At 46.2% G+C, this 21360-nt stretch overlaps 1 protein-coding gene across 1 annotated transcript; it reads right to left on the bottom strand.

The window, feature by feature from the left end:
- Nucleotides 1-617: 617 nt before the first annotated feature.
- On the bottom strand, nucleotides 618-19155 carry LOC119939734 (killer cell lectin-like receptor subfamily B member 1B allele B). Its single transcript, XM_038759921.1, has 5 exons — nucleotides 19044-19155; nucleotides 8592-8690; nucleotides 7948-8108; nucleotides 4790-4902; nucleotides 618-1787 (listed from the first exon to the last, which is right to left on the bottom strand). The coding sequence occupies exons 1-5, from the start codon at nucleotides 19129-19131 to the stop codon at nucleotides 1679-1681; spliced, it is 570 nt and encodes a 189-aa protein (XP_038615849.1). The 5' UTR covers nucleotides 19132-19155; the 3' UTR covers nucleotides 618-1678.
- Between the last annotated feature and the right edge of the window lie 2205 nt (nucleotides 19156-21360).

Genomic DNA, 21360 nt, shown 5'->3' with positions numbered 1-21360 from the left:
CACTGGGGTAAATACAAGATAATCAGGTCAGTCCCTGTCCCACACGGGGCTCACAGCCTAACCAGGAGATGCAAGTACCAAGCTCAGAGAAATAAAGTGACTTGCCCAAGGGCACACATCAGGCAAGTGGCAGGACCTGGATTTTCTAGACTTTTCTAGATTTTCTAACCAGATCTCTTGACTTGTTCTGTTCTTTTTTCACTAATTGCATGCCACTGTTTGTCTGGGAATGGTCCAGAATGGTTCATGTGTTAGGCCATTTTATATTATAAAATATTTTGTGGAGTTGGAGCTGGTCAGTCTCGTACCCCTCTTCAGACTCTTCTGCCACTCTTGATCAATTTAAATGCTTGGATTTCCCTGTTTGGGTTGGAGTACGCCCAGCACAGGAGCAGATTAATGACCCATAGCGTTCTGGGACACGGACTGAGGACAAACCAGAGCTTTGACGCTCTGGACCTGGTGATTAAGAGGCAAGAGCAGAACGTACAATTGTTCTTGGCACACAGTAAGCACTCAATAAATACGATCGAATGAATGATAGTTATTCCAGCCCCTCAGATCTCAGCACAAATAACGGCCAGTATACATCATCTAGGTGAAACAGTACACTCATGGCAGAAACGGAAAGGTACCTTTAGTAGAAAGTATTTGTTAGGGTAACTCCAGCTGGGCAATTTCAATAATAATCCTTGTTTTCATTTGACGTGTGTAAATGCCATAACGTCTTAAGTTAACCAGGACTTCGGTGATCCATATAAGACAAGAGCGTTTTTGGGGAAAGTTTCTTCTGGAAACTTGGTTCTGGCTACGTTTCTACTCAAGACAAGCCATGCCGACAGCATCAGTGACATGAGAGTAATCGCAGGGCATCGTGGACAGGTCAGATAGAGCACACTCATCCTGTCACTTATCTCAGCTGAGGAACATCGATGTCACCGTCAGAGACGGTCTTTTGGATTTTCCAGCCCCTCTCCGCTGCCGGCTTGGAGATCCTTAGGGCAGATCCCAGTGTGCAGGCTCACTGGCAGCAGAGCCCAGAGACACACGGGGTTGATTTCAGTCCAGGGCAGCAGCTGTCAATCAGATAGACTCCCAGGCCAATCGGAAGTATTGCATGATGACAAGCTCAGCCTTGGGATCCCAGGTGAATTGTGAAACCCGGGTTTGCAAGCTCCTTTTATTGGACTGAAAATGTGGCTGCTAGGTCTTGCTCTCCTAGTCATAGGCTGGCTCTGAAAGCTCTCTTCACTTTAGCAAACCATCCCGCAAGGTCCTTAGGGTAGATGTGTCCACTGAGGAGTCATCAATTGGCCCAGGGGACATTGTAGATAGAGCTGGGAGAACTCGAGAAGCTGAGTTTGGATACTTCTCTTCCTCAAGATTCAGACTCCTCCCACCAATGCCAGGGAGGGAGGGAGGAATGGGGTTGGAAATGCAATTCTCTCTTCCTCCTCCTCTTCCTCCTCCTCCAAGGGCAATTTGTTTCCTTTAGTTACCACCCTACTCAGCTACAGAATGAAAAGAAAGAACCCAGATGATATTCTCTGTCCCCCCCCACCAAGCCCCAGGCTATGCTGGGACATCGGGGATCAGAGGGAGGGCACATGCTGTCCATGCATCCCCTTCAGACACAGGGCCAAGGAGCAGGAACCTCCCTTGGGCTCAGGGGGTCATACTACTTCTGGCAGATCCAGGCATTTTCAACCTTAAAGTTTTCAGAATAAATCCCATTCCTTGAGAGCACAGCACATGTGTTGTTTCCAGCTGAGTCTTTAACCTGGAGCCTGTGCAGAGAAGGAGAAAATCTCTGTCAGTGTGTACAATGGCCCCCCAAAAAGCCCATGACCACAGCCAAGAAAACCAAAATATTGGACTCTAAGTGAAATCAGGCAGTGGGCCTAAACCCAATGTAATAAATGGCCTCTCCATTCTTTTCCATTTTGGCTGTGTTCTTTTTCTTGGGTCTGTATCTGTGGGAGCAGAGGGGTTTGCTGAAAGCAGATCCTTATTCATTCAGCCCAGAGATCCAGGGAACGGGAGACTGAGGTGGACTTGGCTAGAAGAGGCTTTGTTACCGTTTCTCCATCTCTTCCTTGGCCAGTGTCTGGGGAAAGGGATTTTACCCTTGTCTATCTCCTCCCCTCCTCCTTCCCGCCTTCTGGATTGGAGGGGGGTTTCTAGGAGTTGGGGCAAAGTCTCTAGGAATTGGGCCCAGGAACTTCTCTTCCAGCAGTCAGAGAACACTCAGTGCTCAGAATGGATTAAATAAGAATATAAGAGCTAGGGATTGCTGGATTTGTAGAACTCAGGGTGTTGGGAATTAAGCGGAGAAGACTTGCTGGGGGAGGTGGAATTTTAGAAGGGATTTAAATGTGGAAAACTCTGGGGTCTGTCAGATTTTGGGTGAAGGGTGTGAACAAGGAATGGAGGTGGAGGAGTATACAGTGATGGACAGAAAGAAGATTAATTTGAGAGCACATGAGCTGGGGAGGAGTTGGTGAGGAGTTTGTGCTTGTTGTAGAGGGACAGAGGAAGCCAGGAGAGGAATTTTGGGGGATGGATACAGGAGTTCAGGAAGATACAGAGGAAGGCTGGGCTAGTGGAAAGGAGGATTACTTCCCTGGAAAATTTGCAAAACAAAGTCTCAAATTCACTTTCAATAAGTCAATCAATGTTATTTATTGAGCACTGTTTCTCAGAGCAGTCAGTCAATTGTATTTATTGAGTGCTCACTGTGTGCAGAGCACTGTACTAAGTGCTTGAGCACTGTACTAAGTGTTTGGGAGAGTACAATCAACTTTATTGGTAGACAAATTCCTTGCCCACAAGGAACTTTCAGTCTAAAAGGGGAAGTAGTCACTAAAATAAATTACGGGTATGTACATAAGTGCTGTACATACGGCAGTGTGGCTCAGTGGAAAGAGCACGGGCTTGAGAGCTAGAAGTCATGGCTTCTAATCCTGGCTCCACCACTTGTCAGCTGTGTGACTTGGGGCAAGTCACTTAACTCCTCTGTGCCTCAGTTACCCCATCTGTAAAATGGGGATTAAGGCTGTGAGCCCCAGGTGGGACAACCTGATTACCTTGTATCTACCCCGGTGCTTAGAACAGTGCTTGGCAAACACCATTATTATCCAAGCGCTTAGTACAGTGCTCCGTGCACAGTAAGCGCTCAATAAATGCAATCGAATGAATTGAATAAATGCTGTGGGGCTGGGAGTAAGGTGACTATCAGATGCTTAAACAGTACAAATCCACGTGCGGAGGCAATGCAGAAGGGAGAGGAAGTAGGGGAAATGAGGGCTTAGTTGGGAAAGGCCTCCAGGAGGAGATGTGATTTTCATAAGGCTTTGAAGGTGGGGAGAGTGGTGGCCTGTCAGATATGAAGAAGGAGGGAATTCCAGGCCAGAGTGGGGATGTGAGCAAAGACATCTGTCTACATGTTTTGTTTTCTTGTCTGTCTCCCCCTTCTAGACTGTGAGCCCGTTATTGGGTAGGGACCATCTCTATATGTTGCCCAATTGTACTTCCCAAGCACTTAGTACAGTGTTCTGCACACAGTAAGCGCTCAATAAATACGATTGAATGAATGAATGAGTCAGTGGCAAGAGAGAAGAGACTGAGATACAATGAGAACGATGGTCTTAGTGGAGTGAAGTCTGAGGGCTAGGTTTTAGTAAGAAATAAGCGAGTTTAGATGGTGGGAGGAGAAGTAATTGAGTGAAAGAAAATGATTTTCGATGACTGACATGGAATCTGTTGAAGTCCATTGTCCCCTGCTTCCGGCTCTAGGTGTCCAGTCAGGGGTTTGGTGCAGAGAGTCAGGGATGGAGGGAGCCCCAGGGCAGCTGAGCTGCTGCTTCAGCCAAGGTTTGGTAGAGCAGAGGGAGTCATGGAGGACAGGGTTGAGCGGTGGGGTGGGGTTGGGGGGAAAGAAGCAGTTTCTCCTGGAATTCTGGGGTTGAGGTGACAAGTTTGGGGATCACAGAGGGGTTGGTGTTGATTTGGGAATGGAGCCAGGCCGGGTGGAGGAGGTGGGGCTGTGCCTTTAGCTACGACTCTGAGAGGAAATGTGACAGGGACACTAATCCCGTCCCTGGAAATGTCTGGCAGGAGGCTGTGTCCCACTAGGGACACTAATCCCATCCCTGGAAGTGTCTGGCAGGAGGCTGTGTCCCACTCAATCCTCTCTCACTCTCCCTGGGGACTGGAATGCTTTGTGGGTTTGCTGGTGGCTCTTGCCCCCTGGCACTGTGCCAATCAGGGAGGACCTGTGGGTACTGAAGCAGTGTGGCTCATTGGAAAGAGCATGGGCTTTGGAGTCAGAGGTCATGGGTTCAAATCCCAGCTCCGCCAGTTGTCAGCTGTGTGACTTTGGGCAAGTCACTTCACTGGGCCTCAGTTACCTCATCTGTAAAATGGGGATGAAGACTGTGAGCCCCCATGGGACAATCTGATCACCTTGTAACCTCCCCAGCGCTTAGAACAGTGCTTTGCACAAAGTAAGCGCTTAATAAATGCTATTATTATTATTATTATTATTATTATTACTGAGCCCCATCCAGTCTGTGTCCTGGCCCAGAGCCCTGGAGTGGGCAGGGTCACTGTCACTGCTGACCCCAGCAGGATCAGTAGCCCCTCAGAGCAGGAGAAGAGCTGCAAGGTTCTCAGGGGAGCAGGCCCCAGGGACCAGGGAAGGACAGAGGAAACTGGCACGTGAAGCCCGTGGTAACGGACAGTCATTCCCACCTCCCCGATCAGAGATTAAACTCCAGGAAATACTCACAGGTTCCAGTCTAGGGCAGAGCCATCCAACCAGGTCCAGTTGCCCCCAGGTCTCGGAATGTGCAGCCCAATCCAATAATACTTTGAGGTTGGGATCTGTGACCACAGGAAGCCCTGGAGAGGGGACATTGGAAGGCATGTGGAACCATAAGACTCTGGAGACTTCCTTCTGCTCAGACAGGGTCTCTGAAATAGTTACGTGGACCCAGGAGAAAACAACCAGTTCCCTATCCCTAACTCTTCATCTAACACCTCTCCAGCTCCTCCCATCACCAGCAGATTTCAGACCTTAATTCTCAGGGCAGTAATGATTCCTGCACAAGTGGTGGATGTTTTGTGTTTTTTTGAAATGGTATTTGTTAAGCACTTCTTCTGTGCCAGGCACTGTACTGAGCACTGGGATAGATACAAGATAATCAAGTTGGACACAGTCCATGTCCCACATGGGGCTCACCATCTAAAAAGGAGGGGGAACAGATATTGAATCTCCATTTTACAGTTGAGAGAACTGAGAGGCATAGAAGTTAAGTGACTTCCCCAAGGTCACACGGCAGACGTGGCCGAGCTAGAATTAGAGCCCATTGCTCTTTCCACTGCCTCCCTGTTTGTGATAGTCAAGCAGGGAATGGGAGGGTGAAGACAGGGGCATCTGGATACTGAGCGATGCAGGGAAGGCAGGTATTGGACAGCAGACTGAGAAAGAGCTCCCGAGCTAAAGCCCTGGTCCTCACTAGGAAATATTCCACACTTGGGTGGGTACAACTGATAGAAGGCTATCAAGTGACACTGGTTCATTCCCTAAGCTCCCCTGCAGGAACCTTTGTTTCCCAGTCCATCAGTGATGGATTCCTAATGAATCAGCTCCCAATCTGATCTGGGACAGGTAAGATAGGTAAGGGACCGTTCTCTCTCCAGTCCCTTGAATGCTCTATTTTAGGGGAAACTGTAGCAAACTAAAGACCCTGGGATTCTCTCTCCCCATGTATGCCCAGTTGTGTGTGTATATGTGCGTGTGTGTACAGGTTTAGCTCTTGTGGTTTGAAAGGGGACGCTTCTGATGAACAGGGACACTGCTGTATCTTGTGTCGCTGAGAAAACTGATGCACATCAGATAATCCCAACCTCACTGTGCATGTGTCAAAATCGACTTTTGTGAGATTGTGCACTTGTTATCTGAAGGGTCTGGCATTGTTCTAATTCTACCTGCTGTGCTGTTTGTATCATCTCCAAATATCTGTTTAAAATGAGGCTCCATTCCTGACTCTTGCCTGCCCTCAGATCACATTTCATGCCTGCTGAGGTCTCAAATCAGGGAAGGTGTTCGTGAGCAGATGACTGCATAGATATTTCCCCATGGCAGCTATGCATATATATATATATATATATATATATATATATATATATATATATATATATATAAAAATATATATATATATAAATGATTTATTTATCTATCTATTTATTTTTATTAATGTCTGTCTCCCCCTCCAGACTGTGAGCTAATTGTCGTTAGGGAATGTGACTGATGTTATACTGTTATAAACAGTGAAGCAGTGTGTCTCAGTGGGAAAGAACCCGGGCTTTGGAGTCAGAGGTCATGGGTTCAAATCCTGACTCCACCAATTGTCAGCTGTGTGACCTTGGGCAAGTTATTTAACTTCTCTGTGCCTCAGTTATCTCATCTGGAAAATGGGGATTATGACTGTGAGCCCCATGTGGGACAACGTGATCACCTCGTAACCTCCCCAGTACTTAGAACAGTGCTTTGCACATAGTGCCTAATAAATGCCATCATTATTATGATTATTATTATTACTGTACTCTCCCAAGCGCTTAGTACAGTGTTTTGCACACGGTAAGTGCTCAATAAATACAGTTGAATGAATGAATGAACATTTCAACGTTGCAAACCCAAGGACATACCACAGAACTTCAAAGATGCCTCCATCATCCCCAACTTGGCCTTCAACTCTCTCCCAAGTTTTTGGGTAGATAAAAGTTAATCAGGTTGGACACAGTCCCTGTCCCACATGGGGTTCACGCTCTTAACCCCCATTTTACAGATGAGATAAATGAGGCCCAGAGAAGTTAAGTGACTTGCCCATGATTGTACAGCAGACAAGTGGCAGAAATGTAATCAGAACCCAGGTCCTTCTGACTCTCGGGCCCAAGCTCTAACCATTAGGCCCCACTGCTTCTCCTTCCCTCTTCTCTACTTCCATTGCTCTCTCTGTGTGTTAACTGCATACACCTGTGCGCACGTGTGTGTGTGCTCCCATGTGACCACTGAGCCATGAAAGACCCTCCCTTCCCTTCTCCTTCTGCCACCCGACCCACTTACCTTTTCCTGACTCTCATTCCTTTTTCTCTGGGACTGGTTGCAATGTTAACCATAAAGTCTATTCCAGGATTCACATATATCTGTCCTTGAGGGTGTAGGATGGGAATGAGGGCAGGGGCCCTAGATAGGGTGGGATCTGTCAATGGACATAGTGGACAATATACCATTAGTCCTCCCAGGCAGGAACAGCCCAGGGTTATGTCTTAGAAAAGAGCCTGTGTTTGTGAGCAAAGTAGGGTTTATGCCTAAAATGTGTACCAGCTCGTGGAAGTGGGAAGGGAAAGGAGTTGCCTTCTCTTAGTCCTGAACCCTAATAAAGATAATAATAGTAATAACAATTGTGGTATTTGTTAAGCACTTACTACGTGCCAAGCACTGTTCTAAGTGCAGGGGTAGTTACAAGGTAATCAGGCTGGACTGATTTACAGTCTTAATCCCCTTTTTACAGATGAGGTAAGTGAGGCACAGAGAAGTGAATTGTCCAAGGTCATGCAGCAGACATGTGGCAGAGCCAGGATTAGAACTCACATCCTCTGAGTCCCAAGCCCATGTGCTCTTTCCACTAGGCCACACTGCTTCTCTGGCTGGGGAACAATAGTTGGTCTATAGTGTTCCCCTGAGATGCTCCAAGCATCTCATTTTTGATCCTCCCAGAAATTACATTGGCTATTTCCTGTTTTAGTGGGGGATCCAGGGCCCACAGCGGACTCCATCCTGGATGGGCACTGAATTCTGCGTGGGGACTCTTGGTAAACACACAGGTCAAACCCACACTCCTCAGCCCCAGGAGACTCTTAGCTCCAAGTTTCATCCCTCACCACATCACATATGTTCTGAATCTTTGCCAGATTTGACTTCTTCTCTGCACAGAATGCGGTGCTCTGGTCCCAAGTTTTCTTTTCACTGTTTTTGGAAAACCAATAGCATTGCCCTCGGTACATCTTCCATTCTGCTGGGCACGTTCGTCGTCTGGGCACCGCTGGGAAGAGAAAGGAGGTGAGCAGGTCTCGGGTCTCTGAAACCAGAACAACCTTTCCTGGATCCCAGGATGAACATCTCTAAGGGCAGGCCCAGCTCAAACTCCATCGACCCGCTGCCTCCTCTTCTACCTCCTCCAGACAGGGCCAAAAGGATATTCCACACAGCAAGTGAGGCCCTCAGGGCGTGTTTCAGGCACACAGTGTAGCACGACAACACCGCTTTGCAGGATGGGGTGTCCTCACCACAGCCCCTGCCGCTGCCAACAGCCCCATAACCAAGTCATCCTGGCCACCAGCCTTTTCCCTAGCTACCAAGGGCGTGGCCACCATCTTTGGCAGCTGCCCCCGACGTCTTCCATAACTCCTGGATCTCTTTGTGTCCCAGCACTGTCTGGGGGGAATCTGCCCTCTGCTAATTTCAGACCAAGTCCTGGTTGGGTAGGAGATGAGTAGTGGGGCTGCCCACCCACCCTTGCACTTACCTAAAATGCTCAGAGCGATCACTGCTATCAGGAGGAGAACGATCATAGCACATGCCAATTTCAAGGCTGCTCTGAGCCTCTGCCCGGATTGAAGGGAATCTGTAACAAACGACATTTCGTTGGAAACACAACCGAGGAGACAGCTTGGCCTACCGGAAAGAGCATGGAGCTGGGAGTAAAAGGACCTGGGCTCTAAATCTGGCTCTTCCAATTCCTTGCCATGTGACTTTGGGCAAGTCACTTAGCTTCTCTGTGCCAGAGTTTCCTCAACTGTAAAGTGTAGATTAAATACTACGCGCCCCTACTTTGTGAGCCCCATGAGAGACAGGGACTCTTTCCAACCTGATAAGATGGGGAAGCAGCGTGGCTAAGTGGAAAGAGCCCAGGCTTGGGAGTCAGAGGTCGTGGGTTCTAATCCCAGCTCCGCCGCTTGTCAGCTGTGTGACCTTGGGCAAGTCACCTCACTTCTCTGTGCCTTAGTTCCCTCATCTGTAAAATGGGGATTAAGACTGTGAGCCTCACATGGGACAAACTAATCACCTTGTATCCTCCCCAGCTCTTAGAACAGTGCTTTGCACATAGTAAGCGCTTAACAAATGCCATTATTACTATTATTATTATTATCTGTTCCAGTGCTTAGAACACTGCCTGACACATAGTAAGTGCTTAATAGTAATGATAATAGTTGCGGAATGTTTTAAGCACTTAATAAGTGTCAGGCACTGTTCCACGGGCTGGGGTTAGTACAAAACAGTCCGTTTGGACCCAGTCCCTGTCCCACGCAGGGCTCACAGTCTTAACTTCCAGTTTTCAGATGAGGGAACCGAGACACAGAGAAGTAAATTGCCTTGATCACACAGCAGACAAGTGGTGGAGTGGGGATTAGAAGCCAGATCCTTCTGCTTTCCAGGATCATGCTCTATCCACTAGGCAACACTGCTTCTTGCTACTCAACAGGGTGTGGCTGAGGGCACAGCAACTAAGGTGGATGTGGGGAGAAACAGCGTGGACTAGTGGAGCGGGCACGGGCTGAGGAGTTAGAGGATCTGGGTTCTAATCCTGGCTCTGCCACTTGCTGATTGTCTTATCTTGGGCAAGCCACTTAACTGTTCTGTGCCTCAGTTTCCTCATCTGTAAAATGGGGATTCAGTACCTACTCTCCCTGCTACCCCTTAGACTATGAACTCCATGTAGGAAAGAGAATGGTTCTGATCTATCTTCAATATTTCCCAGTCCTTAGCAGAATGCTTAGCACATAAAAACCACTACAAATACAACAATCATGATTAGATGCTCTGCCATAGGGATGTATTTGTACCACCCAGTCTCCCTTCTGCCACCTTAAGTCACTTATGCTTCTTGGCTCTTGTCATTGAGACAGGCCTCCACTGCCCACCTGCATCTTCTGTCTGTGCTGCTACCTTCATCTTTGCCCGGCCCCCTCTAGACTGTAAGCTCGTTGTGGGCAGGGAAAGTGTCCATTTATTGTTATATTTTACTCTCCCAAACACTTAGTACAGTGTTCTGCACACAGTAAGCGCTCAAGAAATACGATTCATTGACTCGTACCTGGGACACAGGTGAGGGCTGGGGAGACATTAGCAGGCCTCAGGGAGAGAGGAACTAGTTTTGATAATAATAATAATTACGGCATTTGTTAAGCACTTACTAGGTGCCAGGAACTGTACTAGGCACTGGAGTGGATACAAGCAAATCGGGTTGGACACAGTCCCTGTCCCATGTGGGGCTCACAGTCTCAATCTCCATTTTACAGATGAAGTAACTGAGGCACAGATAAGTTAAGTGACTTGCCCAAGTTTCCACAGCAGACAAGGGGCAGAGCCGGGATTAGAACCCGTGACCTTCTGACTCCCAGTCTTGTGCTCTACCCACTATGCCAGTCTGGATGGAGTGGAGCTGGGGGGCTCCCTGGGCTCAGAATGGCTCATCCCAGCCCTGCTAGGGGATGATCAGCCTCTCAGAGCAGAGTTATCCCCACAGCATACCTCCCCTGAACCGTGCTCTGGTGCTCTGGGGCTGATTGTGAACCAGAGCAAAATCTCAACCTGTTTCCTGTTCAGACACTTTCTGTGGAGGTGAAAGTATCATCTGCTTATGCATTGTGTATAAACACTGGCTTAACTTCCCCAATGTGCTTAAAATAGAACAGCTGAGATTGAAGGTTTGTACGGGGCCCAGCATGGGACCACTAATAAATACATGAAGATACTCCTTGCCCAAGTGCTTTTCAGGGACTAATTGTAATCATTATTGCTTTTTAGGGTACAGAGCCGGAGGCAGAATAAACAATCTTAATGCTCCCGTTAAAAAACCTTGTGCCCTGAAATTTTTTTTATCATAGAATTGAAACTGAATATTCAGACTGAATGTCCAAGGACCTAGTGTGTACACACACACACACACACACACACACACACACACACACACACACAAACACACACACACACACCCCAAACCACAGTTGTCAATTATGGCAAGAAGCTGTTTGCTCCGGTTTGTTCTGCGCATCTCAGTTATTAATAACCTGCTTCTTATACAGCTGGTTGAGCAGAGAACAGCACCAACTTCTCGATCTAGATTCTAATCCCTCCTCCACCTCTTGTCTGCTTTGTGACCTTAGGAGAGTCACTTAAATTCTCTGGGCCTCAGTTACCTCATCTATAAAATGGGGATTAGTGCTGTGAGCCCCATTTGGGACAGGGACTGTTTCCAACTTGATTAGCTAGAATCTCCCCCAGCCCTTAGTGCCTGGCACATAGTACGTGCTTAACAAATACCATAAAAAAAAGCCACGGTGCTCTATCTCGCTGTATGCATCATTATCCTTCTCTTTCATATATCTTCTGAGTTTATATTGTTTCATCCTTATGTATGTGTCTATCACCAGTCCCTCTCCCCTTTCATTCTCAGATTGTAAACACCCTGAGGGGCAGGAACAATACTTAATTTCCACCTCTGTCTACTCTCCAAGTGTTTAGTTCAGTACACCACACACAGCACTTTTTAAATCGCATTTACCGTTGCTTCTACTACTACTACTTATTGTGGTAACTGTTAAGCACTTACTATGTGCCAGACTATGTGGGGTAGATACAAGCTAATCAGTTTGGATACAGTCCCTGTCCCACATGGGGTTCACGATCTCAATGGGAGATCGATATTAAAGATCAGTTTTTGTCACCAGTGTCCTAAATCCAGCATCCCCTGTGCTTAGTAGAGGAAGAATTTCAGCACTGGAAAGAATTACAGTCAAACGCCTTCCTATCCACTTTAAAGCACTCAATCACCTTGCCCCCTCCTACTTCACTTCCCAAGCGCTTAGTACAGTGTTCTGCACACAGTAAGTGCTCAATAAATACGATTGAATGAATGAATGCTTTCCTACTGCACACTTCACTCCTCTAATGCTAGCCTTCTCACTCTACCTCAGTCTCATCTATCTCACAGCCGACCCCTCAGCCACATCCTCCCTCTTCACATCTGACTCAAAGCCTTATTGTAAGCACATCTCCTCCAAGGAGCCTCCCCTGACTAAGCCCTCATTCCCTCTTCTCCCACAGTCCCTTCTGCAATCACCCCAGTTTGCTCCCTTTACTCAACCCTCCCTCATTCCCGCAGCACATATGTGCATAACCATAAATTATTAATTTATAGTAACGTCTGCCTCTCCTTTTAGACTGCAAGCTTGCTGTGGGCAGGGAATGTGTGTACCAACTCTGTTGTACTGTATCTTCCCAAGAGCTTAGTACAGTGCTCTGCACACAGTAAGTGCTCAATAAATGTGATTGATTGACGGATTGAAATGCTAAGAGATATGTGCTTCATTAAGTTCTTCAAGGGCATTGTTGTTGCTGACTATTTTTAAGGAGGGAGAAGAGCATTCAATCAATCAATCAATTGTATTTATTGAATGTTTACTGTGTGCTACAAGTGTTCAAGTGTTATTTACCTTAAGTGTGCTACAAGGCTTCAAGTGTTATTTAAGTTTTCCATTCCAGGTCTCTCAGCCCTTCCGTTTATTTTTTAAATGGTATTTGTTAAGCGTTTACTATGTGCAAGCTCAGCATGGAGACACCCATTCCAGGCTGACTCTCTCCATAGTTGCTAACTCCCCTCCAGGATGCTCTGCATTGAACCCCACTATCTACCTGCTTCTCTGGGCCTCTTGCTGCTGACAGCGATCCTGTGTTCTACCCGGCACCAAGCCTCAGAGCTCTGGGGCTGCCAACAGACTTTGACCTAGCCACAACAGTAGCCAGAAAGGCAAGAACTTTCTTGCCCTCTGGAGCGCTGGACTGATGGCATGATCACAACTAGACTCCTTTGATCCAATGAATAATAATAATAATAGTAATAATGGTACTCATTAAGTGCTTACTATGTGCCAAGCACTGTTTAAGCACTGGGAAAGATACAAGTTAATCAGGTTGGACACAGTCCCTGTCCCACATGGCGCTTGAACTCTTAATCGTCCCAGACTGAGCCTTCCCAGGCCTTCCCAGACTGAGCCCTCTCCTTCCTCTCCCCCTCCCCATCCCCACCGCCTTACCTCCTTCCCCACCCCACAGCACCTGTATATATGTATATATGTTTGTACGTAGTTATTACTCTATTTTATTTGTACATATTTATTCTATTTTGTTAATATGTTTTGTTTTGTTCTCTGTCTCCCCCTTCTAGACTGTGAGCCCACTGTTGGGTAGGGATCATTTCTATATGTTGCCAACTTGTACTTCCCAAGCGCTTAGTACAGTGCTCTGCACACAGTAAGCACTCAATAAATACGATTGATTGAATGAATGAATGAATCCTCATTGTGCAGATGAGGTAACTGAGGCCCAGAGAAGTTAAGTGACTTACCCAAGGTCACACAGAAAACAAGCAGCGTGGAAAGAGCCCGGGCTTGGGACTCAGAGGTCGTGGGTTCTGATCCTGCTTCCGCCACTGATCAGCTGTGTGACTTTGGGCAAGTCACTTGACTTCTCTGTGCCTCAATTACCTCATCTGTAAAATGGGGATTAAGACTGTGAGCCCCACATGGGACGAGCTGATTACCTTGTATCTACCCCAGCGCTTAGAACAGTGCTCAGCACATAGTAAGCACTTAACAAATACCATCATTATCATTATTATTATGTGGTGGAGCAGAGATTAGACTCCAGGTCCTTTAGACTCCCAGACTCATGCTCTACCCACTGACCCATGCTGCTTCTGCAGGGGAAGTTCACTGGGGAAGCAGCGTGGCTCAGCGGAAAGGGCACAAGCTTTGGAGTCAGAGGTCATGGGTTCAAATCCCGGCTCCGCCACTTGTCAGCTGTGTGACTTTGGGCAAATCACTTCACTTCTTTGGGCCTCAGTTCCCTTATCTGGAAAATGGAGGTGAAGACTGGGAGCCCCACGTGGGACAACCTGATTACCTTGTATCTATCCCAGTGCTTAGAACAGTTCTTTGCACATAGTAAGTGCTTAACAAATACCAACATTATTATTAGGTATTCAGTTGTATCTATCCTTCTGGGTCCCTCATCTCTGAGGCAGAGGAGCTCCTGATATGAATCTGCTTTAGGGATTTGCATAATTAGACCTCCAGGGACATTTCTCCACCACCATAAAGTGTGTTTTCCCCAAACCCCTGCAGGGAGAGCTAAGGGAAGTCAAGTGCCTCTATTTACTTAAAATCATTGGTGGGGCTCAGTAAAAGGGGAAGTTACAGTTAATGTTTGCACTGCACCTGGTGAGCACTGAGTAAATATCATTATTAGACTTCTCTGTGGCTTTAAGTGTTATTTAAGTTTTCCACTCCAGGTCTCTCAGCCCTTCCATCTATTTTTTAAATGGTATTAAGAGTTTACTAGGTGCAAGGCACTGTGCTAAATGCTGGAGTAGATACGGATAATCAGATTGGCCACAGTCCCTATCCCACATGGGGCTCACAGTCTAAATCTGCATTCACAGATGAGATAACTGAGGCACAGCGAAGTTAAGTGATTTGTCCAAGGTACCACCGCAGAAAAGTGACAGAGCTGGGATTAGAACCCAGGTCACCTGACTCCCAGGCTTATATTAGCCCACTGTTGGGTAGGGACCATCTCTATATGTTGCCAACTTGTAATTCCCAAGCGCTTAGTACAGTGCTCTGCATACAGTAAGCACTCAATAAATACGATTGAATGAATATTATTTCCTCTAGGCCTTGCTGCTACCTTACCCATTCCATTCCTAGCTTGCCCAGTGGTTAGCGAGTGGAAGGCAATCTGCTATAAGTCAAAACTCCCCCACGCTGGGCAGTAGACTCATGGGAGCGAGACAAGGGTGGAGACTTGAGTCCACTGCATGGAAGGTGGCAATGGTAAGCCATTTCAGGATTTTTACCAAGAAAACTCTATGGATTCACTACCAGAACAATTGCAGATGGAGAGCGGGCGTTCTGGGAGAGATATGTCCGTGGTGTCGCTATGAGTCGGAAACGACTCGACGGCATAAGACAAGACCTCAGCACTTAGTACAATGTTTGGTCTGCAGGAAGCGCTTAACAAATTATGCAATTATTAGAGGGGCTCTGCCTCTTGCTTGCTGTGTGACTTTGGGCAAGTCACCTAACTTCTCTGTTCTTCAGTTCCCTATCTGCCAAGTGGGGATTAAAACTGTGGGACAGGGACTTTGTCACAACCTGTGCTTAGTATGGTACCTGGCACATAGTAAGCATTTAACAAATTCATTAAAAATATATCATTATAAACCCAGTGTTGGCTATGTTGGGAATATGGCTGGAAAAAATGGATAGATTGGAATTAATGAGTACAGCTCAAAAATAGAAGTGGAAAGGCTGACATCTCTTAGACGCGGCAGGGAATACTGGTGGAGAGTCAAATCTAGACTGTGAATCCATCCCTTCTAGACTGTGAACCTGTTGTTCGGTAGGGATTGTCCCTGTTGCCGAATTGTACTTTCCAAGTCTTTAGTACAGTACTCTGCACACAGTAAGCCCTCAGTAATACGATTGAATGAATGAATGAAGTTTTCCATAGGAACTGTTTATGGCAAACCCAAGCTCAGTCAGGAAAACCAGACACAAACCGGGAAGAAACTATGTACTATATAATACACAAGAGTTTTTAATTCCTCAGTTATTATTTGTTTTGATAAACGATGTTGTTCACAAGTAAATTTTGGGGAAAGGCAGGAACCAGTCAATCGTATTTATTGAACATTTACTGTGCTCAGAGCACTGTATGAGGCTATGAACTATGTAGTAGTTCACAGATAAAACCAAACATTGAGCCTGGGAGCCAGGAAAGAGTTGGGGGTTAATGGGGTGTGTGTTTGTGTGTGTATTGGGGGGCTTCCTTTAGCAATCGTGTTTTGTTTTTCTTTTTAATTCCCAAAGCAAAAGAACGAGCTTGTTGTAGGGAAGGAGATGTGGAGGAAAAATAATAATCATGATAAATCAGTGTGGCCTAGAGAATAAAACATAGACCCGGGAGCCAGAGGACCGGGGTTCCCATCCCGGCTCCACCCCTGTCTACTGGGTAACCTTGAGCGGGTCACTTCACTTCTCTGGGTCTCAGTTTGCTCAGCTGCAAAATGGGGATTCAATATTTGTTCTCTCGCATAGACTGTGAACCTTGTGTAGGTCAGGGACTGGGTCCAACCTGATTAACTTCTATCTACACCAGTGCTTAGAATAGTGTTTGACACATAATAAGCACTTAACAGATACCATGAATGATATGCTTTGTTTTGTTGTCTGTCTCCCCCTTCTAGACTGTGAGCCCGTTGTTGGGTAGGGACCATCTCTATATGTTGCCAACTTGTACTTCCTAAGCGCTTAGTACAGTGCTCTGCACACAGTAAGCACTCAATAAATATGATTGAATGAAGAATGACTGAGGCACTTGGAAGAGTACAACTATGAACGGACACATTCTCTGCCCACAGTGAGCTTACAGTCTAGAGGGTGATTTCAACACACAAAAATCTCAAATCTGGGACCTTAATAATAATGTTAATAATTATGTTATTTGTTAAGTTCTTACTTTGTAGGGGGGCCATACAGATGGCTACTGTAGTTAACAATGCTGGATTTGGGATTCATTCATTTTCATTCTATCGTATTTACTGAGCTCTTACTGTGTGCAGAGCACTGTGCTAAGCACTTGGAAAGTACAATTTAGCAATAAAGAGACACAATCCCTGCCCACAAGGGGCTCACAGTCTAGAAGAGGGGAGACAGACATCAAAGATCAATCAAGGTTCAAATCCTGACTCCACCACATGTCTGCTGTGTGACCTTTTGCAAGTCACTTAACTTCTCAGCCTCAGTTACCTCATCTGTAAAATGGGGATTAAGACTATGAGCCCCACGTGGGACAACCTGATCACCTTGTATTCCCTCCAGTGCTTAGAACAGTGATCTGCACATAGTAAGCACTTAAATGCCATCATTAATTAATTAATTAATATAAACAAATAAAATTGCAGATATGAACTTTAAGTGCTGTGAGGCTGGGAAGGGGGACGAATAAAGGGAGCTAGTCAGGGCAACACAGAAGGGATTGGAAGAAAAGGAAAAGAGGGCTTTGTCAAGGAAGGCTTCTTGGAGGAGATGTGCTTTCAGTAAGGCTATGAAGTGGGGGAGAGTAGTTGTCAGATATGAAGAGGGAGGGCATTCCAGGCCAGAGGCAGGATGTGAAAAAGGGGTCAGCAGTGAGATATATTAGGTTGAGGTACAGTGAGAAGATTAGCATTAGAGGAGTGAAGTGGGTGGGCTGGGTTGTAGTAGGAGAGTAGTGAGGTGACGTAGAAGGGGGCAAGGTGATTGAATGCTTTAAATCTGATGGCAAAGAGTTTCTGTTTGATGTGGAGGTGGATGGGCAACCACTGGAGGCTCTTGAGGAGTGGTAAACATAGCTTCAGCGTTTTTGTAGAAGAATGATCCGGGCAGTAAAGTATGGACTGGAATGGGGAGAGGCACCAGGCAGGGAGGTCAGCAAAGATGCTGATATAGTAATCAAGGCAAGATAGGGGAAGTGCTTGGATTAACATGCTAGCAGTTTGTATCGGGGGAAAAAGGGTGGATTTTAGTGACGTCATGATGTTCAAATTGACAGGATTTAATGAATAACTGAATATGCAACAGGAATTTCTTACCATCCACATTAGAGCACTCAATCATCTTGTCCCCTCCTACCTCACCTCCCTGATTTCCTACTACAGCCCAGCTCTCATGTTTTGCTCCTCTAGTGCCAGCTTACCCACTGTGCCCTCATCTCAATTATCTCAACACCAACCCCTTTCCCACATCCTCCCCCTAGCCCGGAACTCCCTCCCCACCCAAAGATGCCAGATTACCATTCTCCCCAACTTCAAAGGTTATTTAGATCAGATCTCCACCAAGAGGCCTTCCCTGATTAAGCCTTCTTTTTCCTGGCTCGCTCTCCCTTCTACATTGTCTATGAACCCCACAAAATTTATGTACGTATATTTAAATAATATTTTATAAATTATTTACTTGTATTAATGTCTGCCATTCCCCCTCTAGACTGTAAGCTCACTGTGGGCAGTGAACCCATCTTCCAAAACTGTTGTGCCCTCCCAAGCACTTAGTACAGTGCTCTGCACATAGTAAGTGCTCAATAAATGCCACTGAAAATGATTAGTATGATGATGGTGAAGAATCTCGTACTATCTTCAGCTACACAATCACCTGTGGAAACGAATTCCATATATCAACTCCCCACTTAGCGATGAAATGTTTCCTGAAACATGTTCATAGAAAGTAACTTTCCCAGTGTGCCCCATAAAGTCAGAAGAAGCCATTTTGTGTCTATTTTACTCCCTTTAGACTAAGTGAATTGGAGGTATAGCTGTATATGCAGTTCAATGTCTGGCTCTCTCTTCATTAATAGTGACAACTGTGGCATTTGTTAAGCGTTTACTCTGTGCCAAGCACTGTACTAAGCGCTGGAGTGGATACTAACAAATCAGATTGGACACAGTCCCTGTCCCACAAGGGGCTCACAGTCTCAATCCCCATTTCACAGATGAGGGAACTGAGGCATAGAGAAGTGAAGTGACTTGCCCATGGTCACACAGCAGACAAGTCATGAAGCCAGGATTAGAACACGTGACCTTCTAACACCCAGGCCTGTGCTCTATTCACTATGCCATGCTGCTTCACCAAAAGAGTAGGTTTTACTAACAATGTATTTTCAACCCAAGTTTTCCCTAAAAAATTTGTCTGCTTCCAATCCAGCTCAAGATCTAAGAATTTTTCATTGGATAAGTCTACACACCCAAACAGCCCACACCCCGCCACACAGACTCACCCTTCTCCTCAGTTCTGTTTAAAAAGGAAAGGCAACAATACCAGACTCATACACACCAATCCTAGAGGCAAAAGGATTATGAAGCAGTGTGAAATGAACTCACCCTGGGTTTGAGTTGGAGCTGAAAGGCTGGAAGGAGTAGGATTTTTCCTGGGAAGTTTGATGTCAGCGTAGACTATGTCTCTGGACATTGCTCCGGGAAGGAGGGAAAATGGAGAGAAAAGTCCTGAGCTGAAGGCTTCTCTGTTCTTCTGGGTGCCAACATCACAAGCTCAGCCTGAATAAGGAAATGTTGCAATTGTGATGCTGATGGGGGATGGACTTCCTTCAAAGCAACACACGAATGGGGAAGAGGTCCTTCATTAAACCAGAACCACAGTACATTAGACTCTTGATAAACTTGCTCCTCTGCAGCACAGGTGGGAAACTGAGGCTCTGATCTGCAGGGGAACCTGGGAAATTGGGCTCCTTTGACATGAAAAGAAGTTCTTCCCAGGGAAGTTTGAGTAAGAGTCCTGAGGAGAAGTGTTAAATCTCACGAAATCTAAAAAGACTGGGAGGTGACACAGTTCACTAGACTGAAGCTACGTATGTCTCACTGTCCTTCATTTTTGAAGACAAGCTCATGAGAGTGTGAGTTCATTCTTGTGTGTGAGTGTCAGTGAGAGGCAATCTCTTGCACTCTGTGCCTGTGAAAAAATAGTTGGGCACACTTTCTCTCTCCCTAACAGCGTGATCATTGCTATGCAAGGCTGTTCCCATTAGATTGTAAGGTTTTAGAGGGTGGGGAATGTGCATCTTACTTCTCACAAAATGCTGCTTGTGCTGACTATGAAGCTTGGACAGCAAAATGTTGTCACATAGAGAGCTGCATGGGACTGTCCATATTTCCTAGAGCTTTAGTTAAAAAAGGGGGAAGGAGAATGTGACATCTAACCTCCAGCAGGACATGCAATTGTTTTGGAAGTAGTGGTGAAGGTTAGCAATGAACCATCCACACTCTCTCACCTGGTGCTCTGTGCCCAGTAGCCAGACAAGGATGGCAGGTTCTTCTGGTGGTAGTTGAACAGAATTTCTCTGTGAGCTTGCTCAGCAGCAGATCTTGCTGTATACCCATCCAATTTTCAACAACCACTGTTATAGAGTTGTTGGCTTCTTTTTGGTGGGTAGGCAGGTGGGGAGTGAGCAGTAGGATTGGAAAGAAAATAAAAAAGAACCTAGTTGGCAATTATCTATTCAGCTTCTGACAAGCACTCTATTTGCCCCACTCCTTGCCTTTCTTCCTTTTTAAATGGTATTTGTTAAGCACTTACTCTGTGCCAGGCACCGTACTAACTGCTGGGGTAAATAATAATAGCAATAATAATTATTGTGGAATTTGTTAAGTGTTTACTATATGCCAGGCACTGTACTAAGCACTGGGGTTGATACAAGCTAATCAGGTTGGACACAGTTCATTACCTACATAGGACTCACAGTCTCAATCCCCTTTTTACAGATGAGGTAACTGAAGCACGGAGAAGTTAAGTGACTTGCCTGAGGTCACACAGCAGACAAGTGGCAGAGCCGGGACTCTAGAACCCAGGTCTTCTGGTTCCCAGGCCCGTGCTCTACCCACTGGGTCACGCTGCTTCTTCTGAACGCTGGTTGAGTAGGAGGATTTGGAAAGTTCATCTTGATCCTAATCGAGTAAGAGATAACAAAAACAGCCTCTTTGTTTCCTCTCACTTCTTCAGCCTTTGAGCTCCTCCCATTCCCTCATCTCCTCTCTCTGGAATGACTTGGCCACCATACTGTCCCGGTCTCCAGTCAGCTCCTGTCCCAGGACCTGAAATGTTTTCTGGAGGAGTTGATTTCTATTCCGTTTCATCAGTCTCCTCAAAGAGCCCCTTCTTCGGAAACTGGTAGGGAAGTTGATTGTACATTTTGTCCCTGACTGAGCTCTGGGCGTCCCACAAGCCCTAACATTGCAGCCTCTGCCTAGGCTGGCACCACACTGCAGTGTCTCACAAAAAACATTTTGTGCTTTCATTACCAAGTGGGAGAATAAATTCAGAGAACCACTATGAGTAGGTATCTTTGTGTCTATTTTTTCCCCTTTTGCATTGGAAGATGGGTGTGGATTCAATGGCATAAGGCTAATTTTGAGCATCATGAGATCAAACCCCAGTTTCCTTCCAAGCAGTTCTGCCCTCTTGGCAGCTGGGCCCAGACAAACCACTTCCTCCTGCCTCTTAGTCACTTCACCACTGCTTTCCACTCTGCTTGGAGTTCAGTGTTTCAAGGGGCTGGAATCAGATAAATTCAGGGACTGCAAGTCCTGTGAAAGTGGACGGATGGGACGGAACAGGGGTCCATACTAGTTTCTCCACAACGTAGTCCTCGGAAAACTCTAGCATTTCACCTTTGTATCTCATTAG

This window comes from Tachyglossus aculeatus, chromosome 17 (assembly GCF_015852505.1).
Source record: "Tachyglossus aculeatus isolate mTacAcu1 chromosome 17, mTacAcu1.pri, whole genome shotgun sequence".
NCBI lineage: Eukaryota > Metazoa > Chordata > Mammalia > Monotremata > Tachyglossidae > Tachyglossus > Tachyglossus aculeatus.
The sequence above is the reverse complement of the archived record's forward strand: the minus strand, read 5'-3'. Positions and strand labels throughout refer to the sequence as shown.